At 37.9% G+C, this 21576-nt stretch overlaps 2 protein-coding genes across 2 annotated transcripts; one reads left to right on the top strand and one right to left on the bottom strand.

Annotated features, from left to right (window-relative positions):
- Positions 1 to 22: 22 nt before the first annotated feature.
- Positions 23 to 2653, bottom strand: LOC140880607 (uncharacterized). The gene is made up of 3 exons (XM_073285190.1): positions 2215 to 2653; positions 813 to 1090; positions 23 to 599 (listed from the first exon to the last, which is right to left on the bottom strand). Exons 1-3 carry the CDS (start codon positions 2480 to 2482, stop codon positions 285 to 287), a joined length of 861 nt encoding a protein of 286 aa, XP_073141291.1. The 5' UTR covers positions 2483 to 2653; the 3' UTR covers positions 23 to 284.
- A 5265-nt stretch (positions 2654 to 7918) lies between these two features.
- On the top strand, positions 7919 to 8326 carry LOC140878861 (epi-neemfruitin B 7-O-acetyltransferse L7AT-like). Its single transcript, XM_073282483.1, has one exon. The coding sequence runs from the start codon at positions 7919 to 7921 to the stop codon at positions 8324 to 8326; it is 408 nt and encodes a 135-aa protein (XP_073138584.1).
- Positions 8327 to 21576: the final 13250 nt, after the last annotated feature.

The following is a 21576-nucleotide window of genomic DNA, read 5'->3' as shown; positions in this document are numbered from 1 at the left end:
AAATGGGGATTCTAGTAAAAGAAGTTGCTATTACATTGTGTTTTACATTGAATTCTCTGCTATTTGTAATGCATTCATGATTCATGCCACAATTACATGCTTATGCTTCACACTTTTACTTAGTGAAGCATAGATATTAAGAGAGTACAATCTGTGTTGCACATTTTCCCCTCTACCTACATTTGTATAACATCTGTCCAGAATTTTACAACAGATCATTCACTCGAAAGAAAGTACAAGCAACACGTCAATCAACAAATAAGATCAGCAAACTTGTGTAAATATTAATCGCGATTGTTTTGATTATCTTTCTTAGATTTTCTCTCTCCCCTGTAAGCATTAAAGAGATCAATTCCTAGGAATAGATTAAGCGAATTCATCCCCACCATTCCAAATAGAGCGAGCGGGAGTTCCACACCTTTGTCAAACTTGGGAGCATCTCTGATAAGCTTGACTACGATGAGAACATGAGATGCGAATCTGGCGAAGACAAAAGTTAACAAGTTAAGAAGCCATTCCACCTTCACGAAATTGCTTCTCGAATCACGAACACCAGCCATTCGACGAATTTTTCGAACATGCAGAAAAATTGAATGTAGCTGCACACAAATGATAGGATGCATATGAGAAAGTAGACTAATTACACATTCATCCCCTTAGGTTCTAACACATGCATATGATAAATTGATAATTAACCTAAAAATAAGCTCAAACAAACAAATGTAGCTAATTTAGAGCCTATATGTGGGGGTGGGTGTCTTTGAAAAGATGGTAGCACATGCGGTAGGAAACAATTAAAATGGAAATTTTACCTCACAAATGAGAGTTAGGATAAGGTAGTTAATAGTGACCTTCCGATACAGCGCTAGAGTAAAGCAAACAAGAAGCAACAAATGATGCACCAAAATTGAGGGGATCCAACCACTGTACAAACGATAGAGCAGCATATCCAACTGATCATAAGCAAAATAACCGCACGAAAAGCACAATGTTTGAAAGGCCCAAGGCCAAGTAACTTTGACCAATTCTGAGTGTTCAAACATCTCGTTTACACCACTTTTTGTCCATTGATTGAACAAAATCAGTACAACTGCAAATAAGAAAGTATATACATATTTTCTAAGAAAGATCAAACAAACAAGAAGTGTAAAACTGGAAGAATTCAAACATGCTAGAAAAATATCTATATCTGGCAATGGAGGAAGTATCAAATCTTAATGACAAAAAAAGTGTAAAATATTACTCACAGAAGGGTTCCTACGAATAAGAACCACGCGTAAAAAAAATAAATCAATCCCTAGAAGAATAAATTATTAACGAATGAACCCCTCAGAAAAGAAGCAATGAAAGCCATTATTTATAACAAATGCTCATGGAATACATAATAGCTGAGCTTGCTACTTCCAGATCTAGGCCTCGTTAAGGATCGCCAATTTGCCATCAATGTGGTTAGTAAAGAGACTCATATGTATCCTTTTTCATTTTTCTGTTATGATTAGTACTTAGTAGTAACATCTCACTATACAAGGAATTTCTCAGATAGTATCACGAACTTTTACCCTCTGTGGAACATCATAAACAATCAATGCATTTTTTTTTTTTTTTGAACGGAAACACTACATCAAATAACTGAATCCAAAGTTACAATGTCCTGTAACCAAGAGGGGAAATCAACAAAGCACCAAGTGCAAGGATTAGGACTGGAAAAAGCAAATTGGGCTAGCTTATGCGCTGCCGAGTTAGATTGCCGGCTCGTATGTTTGAACCCCAGGAAAACGTCCTCCGACAACAAATCTTTAATGGCCTTGATGAGCACTCCATCTGGACTTAAATATTCTGAATCAGAATTAATGGCCGTAATTGCCATTAACTCTACGAACTTAATACAAAATAGTGAACCACATGACTTTATTTTGAACATGAAGGATGGGATTTCAACTGTAAAATTTCTCAAAGTGTATTTATGGATAAATTTCGTTTCTTGTGCATCATCCAAAAACACCAATGGCTCAATAAATTTTGCTGTCCAACCTCAAATTTTATATTATCAGCTGCCATGCAAGTGGTCAATCGAGCAATATGAATCCCTTCAAGATTAAGCTCAATCATAAGACAAAATCACAACTCCATTTTCCACCATTTCATAATAATAAATAGCACAAAAATGCAACAAAAGGTTAAAGAAATGAGTGACTGTTTCCAGGGAAACCTAACCGAAGGCAGATGTGATGGAAGAATGGAGGAGCGAGACGCAAGTGTTGACGAAGACGGGGTCACGCGACAGGAAATTCCGGAACGCATAATTGGCGGATTGGAAGAAGACGATTCCCACGAGGATCGGAAAGAGTTCATAGCGACTGTTGAAGAGAATTTCGAAGAAAACTGAGACACACCACATCACTAGCGTCGCCACAAAGAACGGCCCAGCTTTGCTCTCTTTCTCGATTCTACGGCCACCGCCGCCGGTGGTTCTTCTCTCCATCCTTTTGTGTTCTGTGAAATTAGCTCCTCGATGCCAGGAGCGTGATTCAGCCGCCTCTGGCCCTCCGCCCAGCTCCGCCGCCGTGCGGGCTGAAAGGGTGCGGTTATCTCCGGGAGATAGCGACCCGACGACGGGTGGGGTGATTTGACAAAAACGCCCTTGTGGGATTGATGATACATGTCATCAGCCACATTTATTTATAAAGAAAATTAATGGCCTTGTCAATTAAAATAGAATTCTTAAAGGGAATTCTTAAAAATATACGGACCAAATTACCATAATAATAAAGTTTAGCCTCTAATTAAGTTAATTTATCAAAATAATTTTTTTATCATATCAAGTTACAAAGATATTCATTAAATTTTTTTTTTTTCCTATTCACATTCAATTTCTTCATTTTAAACTCTCAGTTACATAATCTCAAACTCATCTCAAACGTAAATTTGAGAAAAAAACATCTGCTCATGTTTTAGTTAAGATTCAGTCCATCTAATTTATTTTGTTCTGCCCTTCCTAACGAACCTATTCCTTTGATTTTGATTTTTAATTTTTTTTTATATTTGACTTAATTATTGTCATCATTCCTCCCATAATTTTGAAGCTTTAAATTATGCATTTTTTAAAAGTGGAGTGGACTTGTGTGCGATTTATTGGAGTTGAACTATATGTGTGTGAATTTTTATTTTACTATTTTATGTTATTAGATATTATAGCATTTATATGCTTAATTTTGAACTAAAATGATGCATACATATAAAGATGCAATTTATGTATTAGGGGTATAATATTTTCAACAAATTTTATTAGAAAATGTTTATTGATATAAATAAGTATTGTTAAAATAAAATAATGTAATATAAATTAAATAAACAAACGAAGGATAAAAGAATTTGTGAAACACATAGAAAGTATTATAAGATTTTTGAATCATATAAGACATGATGCAAACTTAGTTAAGAAGACCATTTTTAAAAATATGACTTTAAACTAGGTTGAAATAATTAAGTTTTTTTTTATTTAAATACTATTTATTGATGACTGGGACGAGTTCTCATACTTGATATTTAAAAAATTTCATACCTATCAACCCTAAGTATTAGTTGTAGGGACATGTTTGGCTAAACTCGGGACCCATCCCGTCTCCTTTTAAACCCATCCCGTGAACCCGACGGATCTAATTCGGGTTAAACCTGTTAGACACATCAAAATACATAAAATTGTACATTTATTCAATAATTTTTTTTAAGAATTAACAAATCATTAAATTTATTTTCCAACTTTATATTAATAATATTTAGGACAAAAAAATATTATCACAAGTTAAATTTATGAACTTATTCTCAATTAATAATTAAACACAAGAAAAATTATAATGATATATTTTTATATTTAACACATCATAATAAAATAAATTCATTTAATAAAAAAATATTAAAAATTAAAATTATGAATAAAATATTAATTATTTAATATAAGAAGAATTATAATTATATCACTAATAATATGCATATATATATATATATATATATATATATATATATATGAGCAACTATCGTGAGCACTTCTATGAGCACCTACCCATGTGGCGCTTAGGACTTGCTTGTGGACCTGTTTGAGCGAGTCTAAACTTGTTCCTGCGAGACGGGTTTAATATGAAGCCGGATTTGCCATCCCTAACTAGTTTATAATTAAAATATTAGATTTCATACTTTTCACAAGTACTAGTCATAGGTGATTTTAATGAGTTTTGGGATTCGAGATTTAAAAATTTTCATACCTACCAACTCCTGACTTTTTTTTTTTGATGAATACGTTTGTTGATGAAACGGTTTTATATTTATATTGAAAGGTGATATTTTAACATAAAAAGAGTAATATTTTTTTTTTAAGTTTGTCGGGTTGAATAATCATCGTCTCATAAAATTGATTCGTCAGACTGTTTCATTGGAGTTTCGTGTCTTTTTTTTAATTAATAAAACATGTTTATGTAGAATAAATTTTTTGTGACTAATAAATTAATATATAAACTATTTATTATATGTAATTGTTATTTTGTACATTAAATAAAATTAAGTGGGATAAGTGATAACAAGAAAATTGAGACTTCCATTAGTCGATCGAGACTCGAGAACATATGTTCAAAAATCTAAATCATTAAGTATTAATGTTTTTTTTTTTTTTAAATTTGCTGTACATTGCTCTTATAATATAATACTTGTTATCCATACTAATTTGTAGGCATTGTTTGGTTTGGTGTATTATTAATCTATGTATAACTTATTTCATTCAATTTCGCGTTATTCTCGTCATATTATTTATCCATCTATTAATTATTAATTTTATATCAATCAAATCAAATAAACTATAATATATCCATCAAATCAAATAATATATTAACCATTATTTCTTATTTATTTTTAATTATATTATATTATTTATCCATGTATTACTTATCCTATCACTCAAACCAAACGATGTTAAATATATAATATAAATAATGATTATTTAATATATTGAAACCATTTTATTAAATGGAACCCAATTTTGTTAACTAAGGTTAACTTTATTAGAATACCAAGAGTGGATCCTCTAATCTCGACGGCTTAGTTTAAATTTGATCACATCTTAAATTCACAATCTTCTTTTAAAAAAAAAATGAAAAAAAATAATAGTAATAAAATTTTAATAGATTTGTTATTTCTTTATCTTCCCTCTGGATATGAAATTCGGACTCACAGATATTACATTACTTGTGGACAACCTATACTTGGGAGTGCAACAATCAGAATTGTGAAAGTTAACATGATATCTGCTCAGTTTGGACGTCAATGAATGTAGTACTATCTGGGTCAACTCCGTTAGGTACCTCCACACACTCGTCTGATCCACAATAGTGTCAATCCCCATCATCACGTCGTCTCCCGATGTCAGACAATATTTCAAGGAATGTAGGGCTGAGCGACCCTACTACTAAGGCTATCTCGAAGGAGACTCGGCTCAACATGAATATGCACATGCAACATAGTATATTAAAACAGTAAACATGTATCATGACACATAAAATGCAACATATAAACATGTATACTCACTGGCAATCTCAGTCAATACTTACGTACCTTTCTAAGGCAGTCCTATTAGTACAAGTCTAGGGTCCAAGACTACAAGTTAATAATTACCGCATCATCATTACTGATCTAAAAGTCTTAACTAAGCTAATAGATACTCACTAATACTATTAGGGTTCTAGGGTTATACTTGCGTCTGTCGTCATCCCTTTGTTGTCGAAGCCCTAACTCCTGAGCACAACTCTGCTTCAAGTCCCGGCCGACCATCTTGTTAATACCCAACCCTCTAGTATATGGCTAAAACACTAAGAATATACACTAAAATGTACTGAAACACCTCCAAATACACACCAAAAATGAGAAAATCGACCCATATTTATAGGCAAGGGTTTGGAAGCTCTGATCCCTACTCCGAAAGCTCCGAACTTGTCGGAAGCTCCGAACTCGCATGTCTTCCACATGCCGAACTGCCCTGTTCAGAAGCTCCGACCTCACCCTTCGGACGTTCCGATCTCATGTATGTGTCTACGTGTCAAAACGCTGGCAACACGTCACTAGTTTGCATGACCTAACTCTTCAAAAGCTCCGATCTCTGGTACGAAAGTTCCGATCTTTCTTTCGAACTCCTTCGCTTGGTCCGATTACTTCGGATCTTCCGATCTCTCATGGTTCATGTTCGGACCTTCCGAACTACCGAGTTAATTTTGAATCTTGGATCATTTTCGACATCTTGGAGTTGATTTCTTGGTCTGATATTTAGTCATATTAAAATCTCTTAATCAATTTTAACAATTTATGTTTGTAAAATGGGATACATGTTACTATACCGGGTCTTTACAATAACTACATGTTGGACATAAGCCGTTGAGATTATTTAATGACGATTTTATCGTTAAAGTCTTCACTAATATTACCATCGGTAATGCCAGTTTGTTTTTAAAAAAAATTTAAAATAGTGTACAGGGTTGAAAATTATCTAATTTCGGAAGATATTGTAGTTTTATAAAAGATAAAATTTTAAATCATTAAAAGGTGACCCAACTTATCAAATAACTTATTTCGGTATCATACAAGCAGTTTTACTTGTTATATATATATATATATATATATATATATATATATATATAGTTTTCTGATGCTGCACATCAACCGTGCTCACCTCTGTGCACATCATTTATGTAGCACTCAATCATTGGTTGTATAATTCATTACATCTAATAGATGAGTGACACCTCATGATGTGCACAATGGGTGAGTACGGTTGGTGTGCAACATAATAACATTGTATATATATATATATATAAAATTCAGATAAATTTTCTAAAAATTATAAGCTCTCAAATATATTATTATAAGTAATTGTAAGTGCTTATAAACTAATTAGACAAATACATATATACTTGTTTAATTTTTTTTGTTTTTTATTTGAAAAAGACAACGGTTTTTATCCTTTGTTAAAGACCTAAAAAACTGTTGTTAAATGATTTGGTGTTCCAATGTATTGCTCAAAGACAACGGTTAAAAACTGTTGTCTTTGAAAAAAAAAACAACGGTTTTTCACCGTTGTAAAAATGTTGTCTTTGAGGGAAAAGACAACAGTTTTTAACCGTTGTCTTTGAGCATCACATTTAACAACAGTTTTTTATGACCTTTAACAACGGATAAAAATTATTGTTGTTTTGCATTTTTCTTGTAGTGGCTAACATATCGTAAACTCTTTTTTTAAAAAAATATCACCAAATAATTTAAAAGCTTTTAGCATCGCACACCCAATAAGTTGCTTTCAAGTTCTCCCAAACCATAGCTAGCTCGAAGCTTATTTAGCCCGATTTATTTGACTTTTCAAAGCAACTTATGGATGGATCATGGATCCTAATGAAGAGTGATGACCTAAAAATTAATCAATCAATCAATGATTATATATATAATTATAATTCAGTTGATGTGGAACAAAATTATCCATTCCATGAGCAAATTCTGATCCTTGAACAAGAATCTAAGTTTTTTTTTTTATTTTCTTGAGTAAAAAAAAGGCTAAGGAAGTAGAAATAATTTCAAAAGAAAAGGTGAAGCCCTCTTCGCCTAAATGCGGCCATGATGATCAAGGGATTCCTTTTTTCGTAGCCAAAGTTAGAGGCCACCTTGAATGTTTTCTGAGCCAACCCGATTTGCAAATGATGATAAAGTTTCTTCCTATTGATTTCTCTAATTTTCACACACCAAGTCTAGGGGATGGCTATAAGATGGGACGAGTCTCACTACTTTTCTTCGAGGTTGTGCAACTGCTGCTGCTCGTTCAACTGGTGATGATCAAGCCGAATTTATATGCCCAAAAATTATTGGTCATGATCTTTTTCCATCCATTGATGCAATGAAAAGCGAATCAAAGTTGTATTCTTATTATTTCGCCAACTTCGCGAGGTTAGGAAAATTTGTTACTAGGAGATCATATGTATTTGATGCCTCGCTTATAGCGAAACTCAAGGAAAGAGCAACGAGTTCAGATCATGCTAAACCAACCAGCGTAGAGGTCTTAACAACATTCATTTGGAAATGTTATATGGATAAATGTAATAGTACTGAAGAGCCCTTTCTACTCATTCATCAAGTGAACTTGAGAACAAGGGCTGATCCCGCCCTACCGGAAGAGAGTTTCGGCAACTTCATTTGGTTGACAGCAACAAAATGCATCAATCCAACAACAAATTTCAAAGATTTGGTGACTGAAATCGATAGGGCGATCAGGAAAATCGACAGCAAGTTCGTCAAAGTTCTGTAGAATAATGATGGATACTATGAGCGTTTTGAAGAGGCAAGGAAAGGGTTTCGAAAGGGTGCTAATCAGTTGTGTTTCACCAGTTGGTGTAAGTTCGGTTTGTATGACGTCGATTTCGGTTATCAAATTATGTGAGTCCAAATTCTGAATCTGAGTTTGTTGGTTTTGTGACTTTAATTGATACAAGATCCGGGGATGGGATCGAAGCATGGTTGAATTAAAAACTTACGGCCGCATTCAAGGAAAGTGACGATCTGCAGATTAATCATGTTCTTATTAATCTTAGTGCAACTTGTTAAGTACTGTGCTACGTTCCTATAATATATATATAGAGTTCTTTTATGGTGTCCAATGCTATATGCCCACTTCATGCCCACCATGTACAATAGATGAGTTGACCAGAACAATAGATGAGTTGACTTGTACATGGTGGGCATGGAGTGGGCATATAGTGTTGGGCACCATAAAAGAACTATATATATATATATATATATATATTCTCTTGTTATGCATTTTCTAAAAACAAATGACGTATTTTATTATCTAATCTCGGTCAAACTTTCTTTTAAAAAAATGACCTCCTATAGTGCAGTGTATTTCAAATACACTTGGAGAGGTTAATTAGGTCCAGTCAACTTGATGCGCATGGTCCTATAAGTTCTTTAATTCCTTCTTAGTAATTTTGGATTTTAATTGGTTCTTATAATCTTATTTTTCTTCAATGTTCCTTAGATATATATATGTACTATAGCTTCCACTTATGATGTTAGTATTGATACTAGTATGTTAAAAATTTGAAATATCTACCTTTTTTTATGTACTTATGTTTCAAAGTAAAACATTATTGATGAAATTAAATTTCAGGAAAGAATACTAATAATCGTTTTATTTTGGAAAAGAAAATAAATATTTGTGGAACAAGAGTATTTTGGCAATTCCAAAAGCTTATAGATTTAGAAGATATTTGGCTATACTTATTAAAAAGAGCTTATAAGCTCCTAAATCTTAAAAGCTGTTTTATGAGCTTATAGAACTTATTTTAAAAATAAGTTGTTAAAGTGTTTGGGTAAACTTATTTTAAACAACTTAAAGATGTTGATATGTTTGGTATTATAAGATATTTTTATTGTCAAAATTACCAAAAAAAGTATAATTCTATGAAAATAATGTTTCGAGTTATACATATATGAAAATAGTTTTATAATAAACCTATGAGTTAATTCCCAATTTGGTCCCTCATTTTAGACACCCTTCCTAATTTGGTCCTTCGTTGTTTCATCGACCCAATTTAGTCCTCTATTTTTCAACATGTTTCCGTAATTGGTCCATCCGTCCAATTAAATGTCAAAACTAACAAGGTTTACCTGCTAAACCAATGTAGTGATCCGTATCCAGAATTAAGGATTAATTGTAATTAATCCAATGATCATGTTTAGATTGAGTAAAACATGATTAAGGGGTTTCCAAAAGGATATAAGAAGTTCAAAAATGGATCCAGAACACTCGAAAATGGCCGGGAAGGTTTCGAGGGTTCGGAGGGATCCGAACTAGGTTAGGAGAATCCGAACGGGATCGGATGATCCGAAGAGAGGATCGGACGCTCCGAGCGTGTTCGGACGGTCCGTCGGCAGGATCGGATGATCCGAACAGGGCCAGGGCTTACGTCATCATCAACGTCAGCAAGGTGATGTCATTGCTTACGTGTGGATGGGACTTCGGACGATCCAAATTCAGGATCGGACGATCCCATCATGTTCGGAGGCTCCGAACTGGGTTCGGACGGTCCGAACTCTGTCTATAAATAGGGGAGCCAAAATTCATTTTCAAGCGCACCAAACTCATCTCTTCTCTTGATTCCTTAGCCTTTTAACTCAGATCTAGGGAATTCTAGGCATCCTATGGGGAATTCGAAAGTGGCATAGCGATTCAGGCGTCTTAGCGGAGCTGTGGCCTAGTTTGAGGCAAGCGACATCAAAGGGCTGACGACGGACGCAAGTATAGCTTTGACTTCCTAAAAATATTTAGGAGTATGAAATAGCTTAGTTAAGTCTTTTAGAGCTTATTTAATGATGCATGGGTATTTGCATTATAGACACCTTAGTGTGGACTGGTAGGCGTGGGATCTAGACCAGTGGTGCTAGGATTTGCCTGCAGTGTTAGAGGTATGTAAGCACTGACCAAGATATCCAGCATGATATATATGATTATATGTTGCATGAGTATGTGCTATGTGTTTTACCATGTTTTACGGCTTTAGCACATGCATGTTTTTACGGTAGACTGCATCTGGTATGATGTGAGTCATTGAAAGTTTCCATCGGCAAGGGGTTAATCCTTATGGATTCGTGTCGGGGAGGGGAGACTCAGCCCCTGGTTTTCCTATCACTAGGAGTGGCCACGACGGTGGGTTTTGACGCTATAGTTGATAGGAGAATATACGAATACCCCGCGGAGTCGCTCTCTTAACACGGTACTGTATATTCATGGCGCCGTGAGTAGACTGTTTTACCCAGTATTTTAAATTAATTTGCTTGCAGCATATTAGTTTATATATCATTGCTTTCGTATTGAGAGTTATCGCTCACGCCCCTGTGTTTGGTATTTTTGGGTACCTTGTGGCGGGGCATGTTTGAGGTTGGACGGTCCAGGTGACTCGCAGCAGGGTTGAGGTTATTACCTGTTGCAGTGAGAGTTTAGCAGTAGGGCTTGTGACCCTAAAGACTTTCGATTTGGTTGTATAAGTATTATACACTTTTGTTATCGTTGGTTGTATTCTGCCGATTGAATTTGTTGTATTATAAATATTCCACTCTTTACGCTTTTAATAGTAATGCATGCGCTAATTAACTCTGATTAGGTAGTGGATCTGGGTAGGGTCGCTACATTTATTGGTATCAGAGCGCATTGCAACTGGGAATTAGTAAAACGGATTAATACATTATCTGTTATTAATTGACAGATGGCAGATTACAACGAGAGCCACGACAGTGGAGGTGATGGTCGTTGGGACAGCGGAGACGGTCGTCGACATCGCCGTGGACACCGCGAAGAGCGGAGGAGAGTCAACATGCATAGGTTTATGCAAGTGAGCCCTAAGCCATTAGCAGGAGGCGAGAACTCAGAGGCCGCTGAGGACTGGCTAGAGAGGATGGATCATTGCTTCAGAGAGTTCCGTTTCACAGATGCGAAAAAGATGGAGACTCTTGGTTTTCTGCTAGAGGGTCGAGCGAGAAAGTGGTGGAGATCTACTTCCGCACCGTTTGTAGCAGCAAGAGGAGCAGCTAATTGGACTGAGTTTCGTACTGCTTTCCAAAGGTTGTATTTTCCTCCAGCCCTTCATCAAGAGAAAGCTAGTGAGTTGCTCGGACTGCGACAGGGGACGATGACTATTGAGGAGTATCAGCAGAAGTTTTTTGATCTTCTTCCTTATTGTCCGCATATCGCTGAGAGTTCTGTGGCCAAGTATGATCATTTCCTTCAGGGTCTTAACCCTAAGATTCACCAGATGGTTGCTGTTGGGAGCAACATGACCTATGAGGGTTTGGTGGACCGTTGCCATCAAGCCGAGGACAGTCTACAGAGGAACCGGTCTATGATTCCTTCCTTTTCATCCAGACCGACTAGTTTTTTGGGTCCGAGGGGCCAGTATTTCAAGAAACAAGGTGGTACTTCTTCTTCTTCTTCTTTCGGATCTGGTGGAGTGCAACGTTTCGGTAGCCAGAGGATGATCCGGTGTCGTCAATGCAAGCGAAGACATCCTGCAGGACCGTGCCCTATTTCAGCCAGCGTATGTTTCCAGTGTGGTCAGGAGGGACATATGAAGTGGGATTGCCCTATGTTTATAGGAGCGGCTAGTGGTTCCAAAGGTTCCCAGGCGTCCGAACAGCAGCAGCAACAACAATATCAGCAGCAGCCTTCTCATCAGCAGTGCCAGCAGTCGCATCCATCACCACGACAGACTTCTTCTCGAGGTCATTTTTCCTTACGGCCACGTGTTCAGGGGCAAGTCTTTGCACTGAACCAGGAGCAGGTGGAGGCAGATAGTGACCGTATGATTGTAAGTACCTGTAGTTTGTGTGGTTTTCCTGCGTATGTCTTGATTGACACTGGTGCATCACACTCATTCATATCAGCAAGTTTTGCTAAGAAGTATAGATTGTCGTTTATTCCTTTAGACGTGTTGTTAGTGGTTTCTACTCCGATGGGTAGCGAGGTCTTAGCTAAGAATCTAGTAGTTGGTTGCTCTTTGGATTTTGAGGGGTATCATCTTAGTTCTAACCTGATGATCCTGGCTATGGAGGATTTTGACTGCATTATTGAGATTGATCTCTTGACTACCTACAGAGCGATAGTGGATTTCTATCAGAGGTTTGTTCAGTTTCATCCTGAGGATGGTGAGGAATGATACTTCTATGGTAAGGGAGCGCGACCCCCGATGCCAGTGGTTTCTGCTCTGAAAGCCCGACGTGCTTTAGAGTCTGGCGAGGAAGGCTACCTTATCTATGCCATCAATGCATCCTTGGAGGGACCAGACATCCAGGAGATACCATAGTTCATGAGTTTCCCGATGTGTTTCCAGAAGAGATTTCAGGCTTACCACCAGTGAGGGAGATCGAGTTTGGCATTGAGTTAGTGCCAGGGACAGCACCGATTTCTAGAGCTCCGTATCTGTGGGGACCTCGGGTGCTAATCAAATCTTATAGGGCGATTAATAACTAAAATAGTTAATCTACAATACCGGACAATTGGCGACACCAAAACCTCGTCGCAAAAAGAAACAACAATTTTTTTTTAACTAGGTGGCTCGCTCGAGCGAGCCTCACTTGCGCTCGAGCGAGCACTTATCGGGTTGACACACCTAAGGCTCGCTCGAGCGAGCCCAGGCTTCACTCGAGCAAGCTGAGTTCTGCCCGACTTGCTAATTTGCTGCTCTATTGCTGATCTTGAAGGTTGAAATGATGGAAATGCATCTATACATGCCAAATATGTACAAGAGAAGATGATAACATCAAAAACACAAACCCAACATGTATATATAATCTTTGTCAAGCTACAAAATAATAGACATGCTATCTCACAAACATAATATGAAAGCTAACAAGTACTTGAAAGCAACATACAAAGTTCTTGTATCATTTCTAACATGTTTAACCAACTCAAAGTACAAGTTGTTCTGCTAAAACCCGAGTCCTCACATGCTAAGACTCTCTTTCTCTTGAGATATCCCTGTCGCTTCTGACCAGCTCCTGCCCCACCTATTGCCATGCATACATACAAAACAAAAAAATAGCCGGATACCTCCGGTGAGAATAAAATCCCAGTATAAACAACATAAAGCGCGAGATAATATACGTGAATGCAATGCATATGTCAAAGAGAGGCTATCGATCTGATAACAATAGGATATTGGTTCTTGGGATCCCGAGAAAATAACATCTTCAACGAACACCAACTCACCCAATCGAGGTGAAGTCAAATACTTTATTTTCTCTGACTTTGGTGCAACTATAGCGAGTCTTCTGGCTTTGGAAGTAAGTCTAAATTCCGTGCCACTCAATTAAAGCCCTCCAAATGTTATATGCACTCTAGGCTTTTCAACCCTCTGTGCTTGTCAGGCTGGAGTTCAAGATGAATGCAACATAATCTGTATGCATTAAAGACTATAAACTATCTTGAACATATAAGCACATAATCACACAAAGCATCAAAGTCATCTAAATCACATAGAATACAAACTCAAACAAGTATGTGATTAACAAGGGAATACTCGAAAATAATAGCTATTTCGAGTATTCTATCCCATCTGGATTAGCTGTCATTTATACCTTTCAATGTCGAGTCTGACAATGCTTCAAATCTGAAAACATAACATGATGAACATATATTAAAATCTGCTCAAGTCATGGCTACTTGCTCAATGCAACAACTTCAAACCTTCTTCAAATCCTTCTCGGTTCGAATCGGAGATCTCGAGTTCGGCAACTTCGATATAAAGCTGAGAAATGAAATGTAGAGTGACTAACAAGATCAGATGTAACTCAAACCATGCTTCTTTCAATCAACAATATTAAAGTATTGACATTTTTCGAATCGACGACATAACGGCTAAAAACCGGCAATCCAAATCAATATCACAATCAATCCAACAATCAAGATAACTCATAATCTCCAACAAAACATCAATATACATAGACTTTCAGCAACATATCAGAAAGAGTAACTTTCGAATTTTACTTCTAAATTCATATAAAATCCGAATTATAGTCTTTTTTCGAACCGTCTGCGAATACACAATCGGTACAGCTCATATATGCATATATCTTAAAATCATGAAATTCCATCTTCAACATAAAAATAAAGTCTGAGAAAAGTGAATGAAACTTGTACCAAAACGAAGCTCTCGAAGGGGTGATCGCAGATATATATTTATCTCAAATTTCTGACAACCGAATCACGAGTTATCGGAGATTTTACGGACAAAAATGGCGTCTTGAAACCCTTCAGCCGTGTTCTCTGCCTTTTCCTTTTAATTCTGATGGTTTTCACGTGAATAATAGATAAATATAAGTATATTTGCAGTTTAGTCCCTGAACTTTGGGCTATTTACAATTCAGTCCCCAAAAAAGCGATTAATTAAATTTCAATCCTTATTCATTTAAGAATATTAGAATTTAATTATAAACTCTAAATATTCCCAAATTAAATATTCTCGAATTAAAATTAAATAATCCCGGGCCTTACAGTATCGATTAGCACCTACTGAGATGAGAGAGCTCCAGAAGCAACTTCAAGATCTTCTTGATAAGGGCTACATTCGGCCGAGTGTTTCGCCATGGAGAGCCCCAGTCCTTTTTGTTAAGAAGAAAGATGGGTCGATGCGTCTTTGCATAGACTATCGACAACTTAAGCAAGCGACGGTGAAGAATAAGTATCGTCTTCCACGGATAGATGATTTGTTTGATCAGTTGCAGGGTACTTATGTTTATTTGAAGATAAATTTGCGGTCGAGATATCACCAGCTGAGGGTTAGAGATGAGGACATCTCTAAGACAACATTTCGTACGCGGTATAGTCACTACGAGTTCTTAGTGATGCCGTTTGGTTTGACAAATGCTCCAGCAGTCTTCATGGATTTGATGTACAGAGTATTTCATGACTTTCTGGATAAGTTCGTAGTAATGTTCATCGACGATATCCTTGTGTATTCTCGCAGTATGGACGAGCACGTTTTCCATCTTTGTACAGTATTGGAGATATTGAGAGAGAGGCAGTTATACGCTAAGTTGAGCAAGTGTGATTTCTGGATTGACCTAGTTGTTTTCCTTGGTCATGTGATTTCAGAAGACGGTGTTTTCGTTGATCCTAGTAATACAAAAGCCATTTTGAATTGGTCGTGGACGACGATAGTTTCAGAGATTCATAGTTTTCTTGGAATGGCAGGCTACTATCGAAGATTCGTGGAGAACTTTTCTCAGACTGCTAAGCCTTTGACGCAGCTGACGAGGAAGGATGTGCCTTTCGTTTGGACATCAGAGTGCGAGGAGAGTTTTCACGAGTTGCGATGCCATCTGACTATAGCTCCAGTGTTGGCTCTACCGTCTGGATCAGGTGGCTTTGTAGTTCACACCGATGCTTCTCTTCAGTGTTTGGGATGTGTGTTATCGCAGAGAGGTCATGTGATTGCCTATGCCTCTAGGAAATTGAAGACTCATGAGGAGAACTATCCCGTATACAATTTATAGCTTGCGGCCATTGTCTTTTCTCTTAAGATATGATGTTATTATTTGTACGGTGAAAGGTTTGAGATCTTCATTGACCATAAGAGTTTGAAGTACTTGTTCACTCAGGCTGAGTTGAACATGACGTTTGATGGATTTTCTGAAGGAATACGATTGTGAGATCAAGTACCATCCAGGTTCTTCTAATCCAGTTGCGGATGCTCTTAGCCGCAAAGTTTATGTGAGTATGCTTTGCACCAGCTCAGTTGCGCGAGTGGAAGAGGAGTGTTGTTCCTTGGGCTTTACTTTTTGGCATAAGGAGGAACAACAGGGAGTTTGCGTTCGTCAGTGCTTGCCAAACCAGCCTTGTATACTCGTATACGTGAGTCACAGGCCGTTGATCCGAAGACGCAGAAGTTAGCCCGATTAGCTCAGGATGGGAATATTTCTTATTTTCATTTGTATAATGATGGTCTGTTGTGTATCTCTGGACGTGTGATAGTTTCTGATGATTCCACACTACGAGAGGATATTCTGTCACAGGCTCACCGTAGTAGATTTTCTGTGCATCCAGGCAGCATGAAAATGTATAAGGATCTACGTACGAGGTTCTGGTGGAAAGGAATGAAGCGCAGTGTTTACCAGTTTGTATCTCGATGACTTGTGTGTCAGCAGGTCAAGGCAGAATTTCGACGTCCCGATTGATTGCTCCAGATTTTAGAGATTCTTGAGTGGGAGTGAGAGCATGTGATGATAGATTTTTTCAACCATTTGTCGATTTCTTCCAAGAATTGTGATGCTATTTGGGTTGTTGTTGATCGATTGTCGAAGTCCGCGCATTTATTGCCCTACAATCGGGACTTTACTTTCATTAGGATGGCACGTCTGTACGTGCAAGAGGTTGTTCGTCTGCATGAGATTCTGTTGAGTATTGTCAGCGACAGAGATCCGAGGTTTACCTCTAGATTTTGGGGTAGTTTCCAGCGAGCTCTTGGCACTACTCTGAGTTTGAGTACAACTTACCACCCATAGACTGACGGTCAGAGTGAGAGGACTATTCGTACCCTCGAGGACATGCTTCGAGCGACAGTGATGGATTTTGGACCAGCGTGGCATGACCATTTGGCGTTGCTAGAATTTGCGTATAACAACAGTTACCACAACAGCATTAGCATGACACCATTTGAGGCTTTATACGGACGCTGCTGTCATACACCTTTGTTTTGGAACGAAGTTGGAGAGCATCAAGTTGAAGGTCCACAGATGATTCAGCAGATGACCGATGCAGTGGAGATGATCCGTAAGAGGATTAAGGCAGCCCAGGCTAGCTACGCTAACACTCACTGCAGACCCTTACATTTTGAGGTAGGGGAACATGTGTTCCTGCGAGTGTCACCTTTCCGGAAGGTGATGAGATTTGGAATCAAGGGAAAGTTGTTGCCGAGATTTATTGGTCCATTCGAGATTCTTGAGAAAGTTGGAGACGTGGCTTATCGTTTAGCTTTGCCACCGTATCTTTCCAGTATCTATGATGTGTTTCACGTGTCCTTGCTGAGGCAGTACGTGGCAGATGAGTCGCACATCTTGCATCCGACTGAGATCCAATTGGATCAGGATTTTTCCTATGTGGAGAGACCCCTCAGGATTCTTTACATGAAGGACAAGGTGCTTTGTAACAAACACATACCTTTGGTGATGGTGCAGTGGCAGCGCAGGGGAACTAAAGAAGCAACTTGGGAGCTGGAAAGCCGGATGCGAGCCGAGCATCCAGAGTTGTTTTGATGTTTTGTACTTTTCTTTGTGAGGACGATTTGTAAATTGTAATGTTCAGTTGTAATAAAGAACATTGTTTCACTTTTCGTGTTTTCCTCTAGACTTAAATTTCGAGGACGAAATTTCTTAAGGGGGGGAGAATGTAGTGACCCGTATCAAGAATTAAGGATTAATTGTAATTAATCCAATGATCATGTTTAGATTAAGTAAAACATGATTAAGAGGTTTCCAAAAGGATCTAAGGAGTTAAAAAATGGGTCTAGAACGCTCGAAAATGGCCGGGGAGGTTTCGAGGGTTCGGAGGGATCGGAGGATCCGAACTAGGTTAGGAGGAATCGAATGGGATCGAACAATCCGAATAGAGGATCGGACGCTCCGAACGTGTTTGGACGGTCCGTCAACAGGATCGGACGATCCGAACAGGGCCAGGGCTTACGCCATCATCTACGTCAGCAAGGTGACGTCATTGCTTATGTGTGGATGGGACTTTGGACGATCCAAAGTCAGGATCGGACGATCCGATCGTGTTCGGACGGTCCGAACTCCGTCTATTAATAGGGGAGCCAAAATTAATTTTCAAGCGCACCAAACTCCTCTCTTCTCTCGATTCCTTAGCCTTCCTTCTAACTCAGATCTAGGGAATTCTAGGCATCCTATGGGGAATCCGGAAGTGGCATAGCGATCCAGGCGTCGTATCGGAGCTGTAGCCTAGTTTTGAGGCAAGCGACAGCAAAGGGCTGACGACGGATGCAGGTATAGCTTTGACTTCCTAAAAATATTTAGGAGTATAAAATAGCTTAGTTAAGACTTTTAGAGCATATTTAATGATGCATGGGTATTTGCATTGTAGACACCTTAGTGTGGACTGGTAGGCGTGGGATCTAGACCAGTGGTGCTAGGATTTTCTGTAATGTTAGAGGTACGTAAGTACTGACCGAGATAGCCAACATGATATATATGCTTATATGTTGCATGAGTATGTGTTATGTGTTTTACCACGTTTTACGGCTTTAGCACATGCATATTTTTACGGTAGGCTGCATCTGGTATGGTGTGAGTCATTGACAGTTTCCATCGGTGAGGGCTACTCCTTATGGATTCGTTTCGGGGAGGGGAGACTCAGCCCCTGGTTTTCCTATCACTAAGAGCGGCAACGACGGTGGGTTTTGACGCTATAGTTGATAGGAGAATATACGAGTACCCCTCGGAGTCGCTCTCTTAGCACGGTACTGTATACTCATTGTGCCTTGAGTAGACTGTTTTACCCAATATTTTAAAGTCATTTGCTTGCATCATATTAGTTTATATATCATTGCTTTTGTATTGAGCGTTGTCGCTCGTGCCCCTGCGTTTGGTATTTTTGGATACCTTGTGGCGGGGCAGGTTTGAGGCTGGACGGTCCAGGTGACTCACAACAGGGTTGAGGTTATTACCTGTTGCAGTGAGAGTTTAGCGGAAGGGCTTGTGACCCTAAAGACTTTCGATTTGGTTGTATAAGTATTATACACTTTTGTTATCGTCGGTTGTATTATGCCGATTGGGTTTGTTGTATTATAAATATTCCGCTCTTTACGCTTTTAATATTAATGCATGCGCTAATTAACTTGGATTAGGTAGTTGATCCGGGTAGGGTCGCTACAACCAATCCATCATTGGCTAGCGAAGAGTTCCAGTTACTCGTTGCTCAGTTACTGCACTTCTCTTTGTCTCTTCATCATCTTAGTTCCCGGTCTGTGGTCCCTCATCAAACGTTCTGTCAAATCCAAGGTATCATGTTTCTGGCCCTCGTATTGCTTTAGTTTAAATTAACCAAAGAGGCTAAAATATGATATATTTGATTTCACAGGTTGTGCAGAAGACATTTATTGGAGAAGGGGAGGCGAAGAAGACGCCTAACAAGGTGGCAGGGGAAATCCTTTCTTTCTTTACCCGAAATATTTTTTCTTTGGTGGAACGGGGCAAAACAATAATGTAAGAAATCTTGATTTTTTCTTGTTTGTAGAAACACTATTTCCAACTTTTTGGTAATTTTTAGATTCGAGGGAATGATGGCTCCAAGCCGTGGTCAAGCTTCTCTTCTTACTTTCTGCACCTGTATAAGCCTATCAAGTGTTTCCATCGTTCTTTACAGTAACGTTTTCGGACATTAGAAACAATTGGTTTTGGTTTACAATTCTGAGTCCCCTCGCGTAAGTGCACTGCACTCTGCTGCTCATTTATTCGACTCAAACATGAAAATTGAAATCCCTTATTTCCAAAAACTTGTACATACTAATACAACATAGGCACATATTATTGGACAAGAGCGTCGAGAAAGGAGCAGATCAAGGTGAAAATGATAGTAGCTGATGATGGATGTCTGTCGTAGATTATCGTACAAGGTGACGATCAACAGGTAGAGGGATGGTTGTTGGCTGGTTTTGTGTGGGGACCTCGGGTTGCTAATCTCATCTCAGGGACAAAGTATATTTAAACACAATTAATCATACTTGGTCAAAGAATAATCAAAGCAAGACATAAATTTTTTTTTAAAAAAATTTTGGTCAGGATCGATCCTGCGAACTCCCAGGATCGATCCTGGAACTTTTCACAAGTTTCTGCCAGAATCCATTTTTGTGCCAAGATCGATCCTAAGAACTCACAGGATCGATCCTGACATTCCCTTTTCGAAAAAAAACTGCAGACTTTCTGTTGCTGTCCAAATTCAGTTCATGGCATAAATAATCTCAATCCAACAATGCTATAAACATGCTATCAAGTCTAAAACATGTCCAACATATATATCAAGTTCTAAATATAGTCTCATGCCTTTATTACATTCATCTTGAGCAAGTAAAAATAAGCTAAACCAACTATTCAACATGATCATGCTAAACATGGTTCCAACTAAATCTTTGACAACAATTCAACATCTAAATTCCGAGTCTCCACATTTAATCTCTCATCCCAAGCTATCCATATCAACTCTGGTCAGATTCTGTCCCACCTGTTGTCATGCACACATACCAAACAAAACAACAGCCGGATAAATTTCAGTGAGAATATAATTCCCAGTATAAGAGACATATACAAATATGATCAATATCATATCAACTCAAGTCTTATCAAATCAAAACATATCAATTCAATACTTCAAATTTATATAGCGCGCATATATCAAGAATTGATTTATATCAAATCGCTGCCATCAAGATTTGTATCCGATCTTGACATGAATATCCATCTATCGTAGTCATATCTGACTCGAAAATAAGGTCGCCTCAGACCTTGGCATAAGAATCAATTCATATATCATATCATATCAAAATCAAAATCAAAGATCCACTACCTGAGATGGATCGACAATATCACAAGTTCTACATCAAGAAAAATCAAATAAACAAGTATGTGATTTATTCGGGATAACTCAAGAAGCATCATTCTTGAGTTTCAAATCCCTGACTCTCGATATCATATATCTTATACCTGTCAGTCGTGTTTGCGATGCTCCAAATCTAGAAATCAACACAACAAACTCAAATCTGGAAATCAACACAACAAACTCAATTACAATTTAGCTCAAGTTCACTATCAAATCTTCAAGTGAAATAACTTCAACCTTGAGCTATTCGATCCCGTTTCAACAACTGAATTATCGAGCCCTTCAAATTCATCACAATCTTAAATTAAGTAATCATAAGCTAATAAGCTCAACAATTAACTCATCTCATGTTCACCTCAAACAACAAGACTGGAAAGTAATTCAATTTTTGAATCGGTAGC

Source organism: Henckelia pumila, chromosome 2 (assembly GCF_033568475.1).
Source record: "Henckelia pumila isolate YLH828 chromosome 2, ASM3356847v2, whole genome shotgun sequence".
NCBI lineage: Eukaryota > Viridiplantae > Streptophyta > Magnoliopsida > Lamiales > Gesneriaceae > Henckelia > Henckelia pumila.
The sequence above is the reverse complement of the archived record's forward strand: the minus strand, read 5'-3'. Positions and strand labels throughout refer to the sequence as shown.

Excerpts from the sequence above, each read along its gene's own strand:
- LOC140878861 (XM_073282483.1), top strand. The coding sequence starts at position 7,919 with ATGAAAAGCGAATCAAAGTTGTATTCTTATTATTTCGCCAACTTCGCG.
- LOC140880607 (XM_073285190.1), bottom strand. The coding sequence starts at position 2,482 with ATGGAGAGAAGAACCACCGGCGGCGGTGGCCGTAGAATCGAGAAAGAG. Across the intron at positions 1,091-2,214 it reads TTCCATCACATCTGCCTTCG|TTGTACTGATTTTGTTCAAT; the intron begins GTTAGGTTTCCC and ends TCTTATTTGCAG. Across the intron at positions 600-812 it reads TCCTAACTCTCATTTGTGAG|CTACATTCAATTTTTCTGCA; the intron begins GTAAAATTTCCA and ends ATTTGTGTGCAG.